Genomic DNA, 9,180 nt, shown 5'->3' with positions numbered 1-9,180 from the left:
CAAAATTCAAATGATATATTCTCAATGTCTCATCTTGATCCCCATCTCATTTTGGTTAGTCAGATTTTAGTTTGTAATTTTTTCATTTTTAATGGTTCTTTGTTATTTTAATTTTTGTTTCTTATTTATAATTCTAATTTATCTTCCTATTAAATTGTTAATGTTTCAGATTTTATGATCTCACGACTCACAGTAAGCAGTACTAAATTCTAATTACATCTTTCCACCCTTGGCCACCTGCCCCAAATGTCGAACAACTCACTTAGTAGTTACTAGTTAGTTTAGTTGTATTTAGTGATTTAGTTATTTGTAATGTTGATACAATGTCCATTTTATGTTTGTAATTTTGTAATTGTTTTCTCTTAATTTGTATTATTGTAATAGGTTAGTTATTATTATTAATTTATTAGGTAGGAGTAGTACTTCATAGTTCATTTTCTCTTAATTTGTATGTTATTTTATTATTGTAAATTCATTTTTGTTTGCTATTTATATTTTTTGTTTGTTAAATTTCTAGGCCATTTTGGGCCCATAAACAGCTTCTGAGCCAATGGCCCATTTGGGGGGGCAGACGGATGGGGTGTCCGCCCCCGCACACTGGGGGTGGGTGTTGGGGGTGAAAACCCCACCCTCGGCCCATGCGGGGCGGGGAGGGGATTATCCTGCATCGTATGGTGCATGTAGCACCCCTAGTCTACCGTCCTTTATAGTGGTCCTCAAGCACCTTGGCCAAATGGAAAACAACGGAACTTAAGGTGTCGTTTGGATTCGAAGATGAGTTGAGATGAGTTATGAATAGTAGTGAGATGGATTGTGAATAGTAGTGAAATTTGTGAGTTAAAGTTGATGAATAGTAATGAATAGTAGTGAGATGAGTTGCGAATACAAACCAGGCCACTTTGGAATCGCCAATCATGTTGCTGATGGGTCACCAGAGTGCTATATACACAATGAAGTTCAACCCATTAGGAACAGTCGTTGCATCTGGGTGTCATGACAGAGAAATTTTTCTTTGGAGTGTGCATGAGGTTTGCAAGAACTTCATGGTTCTTAAAGGACACAAGAATGCAGTTTTGGATCTACATTGGACTATTGATGGATCCCAGGTAATAGAAGCCAGTCTTGACAAAACTCTGAGGGCATGGGATGTTCGAACGGGGAAACAAATAAAGAAAATGGCAGAGCACTCCTCGTGTGTGAATTCATGCTGTCCTTCTCAGAGAGGGCCACTACTGGTTGTCAGCGGATTTGATGATGGAGCTGCCAAACTGTGGGATATGTGGCAGAGGGGTGCCATTCAGATATTTCCAGATAAATATCAAATCACAGCTGTCAGTTTCTCAGATGCATCTGACAAGATATTCACAGGTGGTATCGACAATGACATCAAGGTCTGGGACTTGCGCAAAGGTGAAGTATCAATGACTCTTCTCGGGCATCAAGATATGATAATAGGTATGCAGTTGAGTCCTGATGGCTCTTATCTTCTTACGAATGGTATGGACTGTAAGCTCTGCATATGGGATATGCGATCATATGCACCGCAAAATCGATGTGTGAAGGTAATGGAAGGGCACCAACACAACTTCGACAAAAACTAGCTGAAATGTTGCTGGTCACCTGTTGGAAGCAAAGTCACCGCAGGGAGTTCAGATCGGATGGTTTACATATGGGATATGACTTCTCGACGAATCCTATATAAGCTCCCTGGCCACACTGGATCAGTTACTGAGTGTCTTTCATCGCGGTGAACCAATTATTGGATCTTGTAGTAGTGATAAACATATTTATCCAGGGGAGATTTAAGAATTGAAACGTGAAAAGAACGTGTGCCTTATTGACTGTTTCTCAACCAATAGTTTGGCTCTTTAAATGCCTTAAAAAGACATTAAAGAGGTTGTATCTCTGCTGTAATTCTCGAGTTGGGTGTGGGTATTTTTATCCTTCTATTTTTTGCTGAGTGGGTATTTTTATTATCAACGTTAGAGAGTAATGTTCTTACATTTTGGTATATTCTTACCACATTTATTTTGGCATCTGCAAATGTGCCCAGGACTCAGTGTACACTCCCACATACATTTCTTTCAATAAAAACCTGAAATCAAGAGAAATTATTGCAGAAAATTCTCAAATGGTTTCTACTTTAAGACCCTTGTAATAGGTAGAAGATTGGATCAACAGGAGATGTCCCCAGCTGGAAAAGCGGAATCATTTCCCTAATATAACCGCATAATTGTGTTGCTTTTACAAATATGCCCATTTCAACGGTACCATTTGCGCTCCTTTTTGTTTGATTTTTCTTCCCCAGAACGTTATTGATGATTTGGAGCTCTACTGTTAAGAAAAATAACGTCTTGATCCAACAACTATTTCCAGTTCAAAACTTGTAACGGGAGAACTAGCCGTTGGGATACTTATAGCGGTTTGTGCACGACTCTTAAGGATTACAATCTCCCAGCAACCAAATTTGAATGTAAGACCGTTATCCCACATTTACCTTCATATAAGGAGTCTCATTCATTCTGATCTTTCCATCATTAATGCTTTAATCTCTTCCAGAAATCCTACAATAACCCACCTTCTTCTGACTTCAATCACTGGATTTGGGATTTCTTTTTCCTCCCAAATGGGTTTCTCGATCAATAAGAACCCATCTTGTTCTGTGACTCAATCTCACTACCAGACCCACAAAATCTTCCTCCTATGCAACTACATTCTCTTGGGTGCAGCCTCTAGTTGCATTTTCCTCACCATATCTCTTCGCTTAGTCCCATCGACATGTGGATTTCTCCTCATTCTCTTACACGCATTCACGATTGCCGGAGCCATATGCGGTTGCACCGTGCCCACATCCGGGTCTAACAAAAGGTATGTGGTCCACATGGCGGTCAGTTTCTTGACTGCAATATTTCAAGGCTCTGTTTCGGTGCTTATTTTTACGAGGACGACAGATGTTTTAGCAAATCTGAGATCTTATGTTAGGGAGGAAGATGGAGCTGTGATTTTAAAGTTGGCTGGCGGGCTTTGTGTGGTGATCTTTTGCGTGGAGTGGGTAGTATTGACACTTGCATTCGTGCTGAGATACTATGCTTCGTTGGAAGGAGACGGGTCTGGAGGTAATTCCATTGACAGAAATGGGAAAGTTGAAGAAGAGGACTTGAAGGATTGGCCATGGCCTTTCCAAGTTTAGAGTTGTTTTTCTGGATGATTGGTGCTTCTACCTTAATTTGATAGTATCGGATAAGTAGATAAGCACATCCATCGTATTTACGCTTGTGTAAAAAAAATTTCGAAGAAAATTAAGTGCTAGCTTAATTCAATTTATGAAGTTGTAATTGCTTGCAATATTGTAATCTTTCGTTTGGGTTCTTTTTCTCTATTGCTACTACCACTTCTAGAATTCATGGAGACGGAGGAGGAATTAGATTCTGAACTTTGAAATTATCATATTTTTTAGCACAATCATATGTAATAAAAATATCAATTTACATTTTTAAGTTGTCAAGTTTTTGATTGCTTACATGTTAGATGAAGTCGATTGTGTAACAATGTGAGTATAGCAGTGTTTTATTATGGGCTCTTTGATTAATATCAAATGCAAAGCTATTGTAATTAACTTGTGGTGGACGAGGAAGGTATTGTGCTAGTATATGTCTGATGAGCATTAGTCAGAAAGTTTTTTAGTAAAGCTTATCTTCAAGCAGAGTCACAAATTGCTTGTTAATGTCCAAAAAGGTTTCTTGGACATTATTGAGATATGCATCATGAACTCTCGTTTTTCTCTGATGTGGGCATAACAATGCAACGAATACTAACTATTAAGGGGAAAGAAACATGTTGATTTGTTAACTATTGTTCGTTTTCCACTAGAAACAAGGGGGTTCTGGGGACAAAACCATGAACCGCACAGCTAAGGAATGAGCTAGTCAATACTGAGTATAGAGGCTGGCGGGTAATTCTAATTTGCCTCACCAAATATTATTAACATGCTGCAGTTGTTTGCACATATCATAACTAGAGTTATGCTTTGGGAAATGCATTCCAATTTCATTTGGTTTAACCTTTATTGATGCGGTACATTCGTATGTTTCTAGCCCTTTGCTAGAAATATGAATGAAGTGGCTGTCACTAATGGGTATCATTTTATCCAGCTTGTTCAGTGGAGATGGAGAGCTTACAACAAGTAAACTAACATTGTTGACCAAAAGAAAAAGACATGATGGATTCCAAGTTGCTGCAATGAGAGTGTTACCAAGTGTGGACATGCATAGAGGTAGTTCTAGTTTAAATGCAAAGTTGGCCAAAGCGACCTTTTAGATGAACAACACTCTTCTTTAAGGGAGGACCACAAAGCATGTGAGTCTAGTTTTGGGGGGGCCTATCAGTCTGAGTTACCTAATAGCTCTCCATTTTAATTTTGGTGCCATTTTTCACCTTTAGAGAGGGTTCTTAACTACTGTTGACATTGTTTACTGATAGTTGGCCTTATTTTTTATTCTTCTTTGATAATTTGTTCTAAACCCATGCTTTTGGTTGTGTTGGTGGGGCCAAAAAACAAGGGCAGTCACATGTGAATCCTTTCAGGTCCGTGGAATTGACATTGTTTTTGTGGCAGTGGGTCAAACTCTGATCAAGCACTTACGGGGCTGCTAATAGGTTGGTTTGTTTTCTTGATTGGTGGTGGTGGACTGTTTCCTGCAACCGAGCTATATCTTGCATGTAAACTCCATATGAACATGGTTTCCCACGAGGGACAAGTATCTTAAACAATTCGATTCCAGAAACTGTGGTTCCCAACATCAGCAATTTCTCAAGTGTTTGTTGTCAGCAACCAGAACTGTCAGAAGACTTTAATTCGCACCAACGCATCGTGAATTGTGCTATTTGTAGCTTGGAGAACAACTATGTTAGATTCTTTATTCTCTTCTTGGCACTTGGCACTTAACTACCAACAGGGATTATCTAAAGCTAAATGTGTTGTACATGCGGTTAAACATATTTAGTTGCCATTCTAAATAACCTTTGTCCAAACTGCCTTGGTGAACAATATCTATCCTCTGTTCTTTTCCAGTCTATGAGGGAAGAATGTGATAAGAAAATGCAACCCGAGCTTGTACAATCGAATATCGATTCATTCTCCGATCATATTGCCTGTGTGTATCTTTACATTTGCTTCATCATTCACCCCGTGGGGCCGTGTGCGCTATAGACAGGATCCGAGTCCCACACCTGTGACTGGTTTGCTCCTCTCTTTGAAAGGTGAACAATCTCTCAGATGTTGTCCTACGGGTGCACAAGGTGTCAAGGTCTCCCCAATTGCCTTAACAAGGTCCTGCTACTACTTGCAGCATCCTTTAAAGTTACAACATTGTGAAGTCCTTACCACATAAATTAGATTTCAAAGCTCAAACATGATATGAAAACACATAATTGAATTTCGGATTCTGCAAGCTCTGGAGATTGAGCAAGAATCATTGGAAACTTATTAAGATGAGAATTCATTGGCACCACCCCAAAAAAAAATTATGAAAAAAGCACTCATAAAATGGATTAAACAACCATGATCTCCAAACTTATAGAATAGATTAAATGACAATCTCCTTAATTCACTCATTAAATAAATAAATGGTGGGATTAGGAAGCAAACAAATGTACTTTTTTTGGTTGGTTTTTGCAGGGTGCAAGTTGTGCTACTTTTGACTCGTCATTTTTCTATGTTATCTTTCTTTTCCTAGCAGTTTCTGTATTCAAACGGGTCTCAAATATGAAACCCTTTCTCGTTTCTTTCAAAGGTTTTTCCTAGTTGTGTAATCAAGAGGAAGAATGTTGTGCGAATCGAAGTAGAATTCTTTCCCGACCCATGATTGTTCCTTCCACATGCATTTTTAAACTTGGAACGGATTGATTCATCCTCGTTTTTTTTTTTTTTTTTTAACTTGGAACGGATTGATTCATTCTTTTCTGTATTCACATGTATGTTATGTGAATCGAAGTAGAAGTCATTTTCCCATGATACTATGTTGTTTGAGTTTGTCTTCTCAATTTGACTGTTCATGTATTTTATTTTATTTTTAAAATATTTTAAAAAAAAAATAAAAATACAATTTGCTCTAAGAGCACGCTCTGCAGTCAAACCTGATCGTCATAATAACAGCACCCAAAACAAAAGGTTTTGTCTTTGTCTATGTCATCAAGTTAAGAGGTGTTAATTAATTAACTCTAGAAGGACCACTACCACAAAAACCATCCAAAAGGCGTTGGGGGTGGGTGGGTTGCACGCTAGCTTAAGATTCCTTGAAGCCACAGAAAACTTTCTGCATTTCTTCCTATAATTTATAGTCATAAAGTCACTTAAACTTCATAAAATATACTTATAAAAGTGATCTAATAATCACATGCCTATAATAATCTTAGCTTTTGAGCAAATAAAATGGCCGGACGTATAGGCCTTAGAAATTTGGTCCCCAACCTAAGCTGAGCTAGGCATGTAAAAAGAAAGGTATGAAAACTGATAACCAAGAACAGATACTGGGCGATCAGAATTTACACCACTGATATAATATTAATCTTTACTTAAAGCAGTTTTGCTAGTTTGTGCCTGTTTGTTAATATTGTCAGCTAGCTTTCCTTAAAGCATGATGATAACCACTCTACTCCGTGGATTCCAGGCATGTAAGCATAAACACTATTCATTATTTTATGTTCAGATTCTCCCTACTTACCAACATCGATCATCAATGCTTAAGATAGATGTTTTAGCTACAGCGATAAATAGATTTTATAAAAATAAACTTATCAGATTATCTTTAAAAATAAATTGACGTGATTTGATATGATATGTGCGGATAGCATGCATGTGGAAATGGAATAAACTCAACTGCTTATTGCTTAGAAACGAAGAAAGAAAATGTAAGATATATAAAAAAATAGTAATGTTACATAGTATATATAGTCGTGGAGTGTGCAAGCACTAAAATTTACTATTAAAAAATTATTATTATTATTTTTATGTGGATTCTGTATTTACTTAAAATTTTCAAAAATATTATACAGCATTTATATATTACACCAGTGTAAATATCATTTCTCATGAAGAAATAATCAAGGCTCCGGCCACCTTTTTTTTTTTTCCTCTCAATTAGAATATATTGCTTGGCAGTCAATCAGCATGCTTAGGAAAACTAACCGTGTTTTTGAAGTCGAAACAACTTGACTATAATAAGCGGTGGTCCAATACCATTCTGTCCAATACCATTCTTTCTTTCATTTTCAAAGGGTTTGATGATTAAAAGGTCTTGAATTTAGCCTAATTAAAATAAGGTTTTGATTATTATTAATTAGTGAATCCTCATTGATTTGAGAGAATGTTACTTATCATCTTCACACCACACATTAATATATATATATATGTGATTTTATCAATTTTATCATTCGATTTAAATACACAAAAGAGTTACACAAAATAATCTCACAAACTAACGTGATTTCATCTGATATGTTAGATCTACTTTATAATAAAAATAATTTTACAATCTAACGGATCACATCAATTTATGATATTGCTTTTGTATAATCCATTTATGGCTAGATTATTTTCTTTAAAAAAGACCTTTTTCAAAAGAGAGTAATTATTGGATACTCTTGAATATTAGTGGATGGTATTCTCTTTCTTATTATAGAATTTTATATAAAAATAGTACTTATTTAAATAATTTTAATAACATGAAATCTGTATTATATAAGATGATCAGAGCTTTGCATACGTCAAATGCACAAGTTTCGTGCATGTCCTTTATAAAAAGTGGATCTCATCATGAAAAATTGTGAAAATTTTATTTTTTTCTTATGAGACTCACATTTTAATAAAAGATTTATACATTTTAAAATTTGTATTTAACGTTACTCTATCCAAATTTAAGAGTATTGTCGAATAACTTTTTCCTCTTTGTTTTTGCATGACGAAAATAAAAAGAAAAAGTTATTTTATTCGTAATTATTTTATTTTTCAAATTCTAAATTTCATATATAAATATATATTAATGTTATTATGTTATATTTAAAAACTTAATATGATTTTATATTGAAGTAGTAGTACTACTGTCCCTACATGTACTACGCATACATACGCATGATGTGATAGAATGATAATTAATAGATAAAATGATATGAACTCAAACGTTAACCGTCCGCCCGCAATATTAGACAACTGGAATTTGTTAATTAAAATCGCGTCTGAACAGCTTAGGCAAACACATGATTAACGTTCCTTATAAGTCTATTGAATTCGAGGAATATATATATATATATATATATATATATATATATTCTTTACATCACGTATTAATACGTAATTTATTATTTTTATTTTTCTATTTAAACATATATTCACATATTTATATCAATATACGTGCATTTAAATAAAATGTTAAAAATAATAAATTATAGATTGGTGATTAGTATTAGAGATGATGAGTAAAATTTTTTTATATATATTGCCGATTAAGCATTTTATCTATTTTTTATATGTAATTAGTTTTCGATTAAATTCCATGTATCTGATGATCTTCTTGATCTTAAATCCTCTTCCACTTTTTTTTATCTGTCCATTTATTTTGTTCCTATCGGCGCTTATTATAAATTATTTTCCCTTTCGGTTATTTGGTTTCTTCACCTTTATAGTCAAACCAGCTCGATCATATCTTTAATTTGCCAGCTGCATGGATTAAATGTCGTAGTATTATTGATGGCAAGCACTAACTGCCAACATGCAGGCATAGAAACCATGGACATAAATATAAAATGAGTACATTTTATCATTACCATCTCATCATAATTTTACATTAAATGATTAAAAATTATTTATTATATTTTATTTATGAGACTATCATTTATAAATAACATATCAATAGATCATATTGAGAGGATCATAATCATAAAAAATATGATAATTAATAAATTTTTTCATATATAATTATATATAACCGCAAAACTCTTGTGTGTGTGTGTATATATATATATATATATATATGCTAGGACCTCATGTTTTAATTATCATATATATTAGCAAGCTGATTAATCGTACCAATATATAAATATATATTTAATTATAAAATATACCTTCATCTCATTTTTATCACATTATGCATGCTTATGTGGCATTGTCAATAACCATTGATTTTT

General features: G+C 34.6%; 2 protein-coding genes across 2 annotated transcripts; both read left to right on the top strand.

Moving 5' to 3' along the window:
* The first annotated feature begins 914 nt into the window (after window positions 1-914).
* LOC121247026 (U5 small nuclear ribonucleoprotein 40 kDa protein-like) lies at window positions 915-1,601 on the top strand. Its single transcript, XM_041145362.1, has one exon. It carries the CDS (start codon window positions 915-917, stop codon window positions 1,599-1,601), a length of 687 nt encoding a protein of 228 aa, XP_041001296.1.
* Window positions 1,602-2,458: 857 nt separating this feature from the next.
* Window positions 2,459-3,497, top strand: LOC121251118. Its single transcript, XM_041150443.1, has one exon. It carries the CDS (start codon window positions 2,627-2,629, stop codon window positions 3,188-3,190), a length of 564 nt encoding a protein of 187 aa, XP_041006377.1. The 5' UTR covers window positions 2,459-2,626; the 3' UTR covers window positions 3,191-3,497.
* Window positions 3,498-9,180: the final 5,683 nt, after the last annotated feature.

This window comes from Juglans microcarpa x Juglans regia, chromosome 1D (assembly GCF_004785595.1).
Source record: "Juglans microcarpa x Juglans regia isolate MS1-56 chromosome 1D, Jm3101_v1.0, whole genome shotgun sequence".
NCBI classification, from domain to species: domain Eukaryota; kingdom Viridiplantae; phylum Streptophyta; class Magnoliopsida; order Fagales; family Juglandaceae; genus Juglans; species Juglans microcarpa x Juglans regia.
This window is presented reverse-complemented; position numbering and strand designations above follow the sequence as displayed.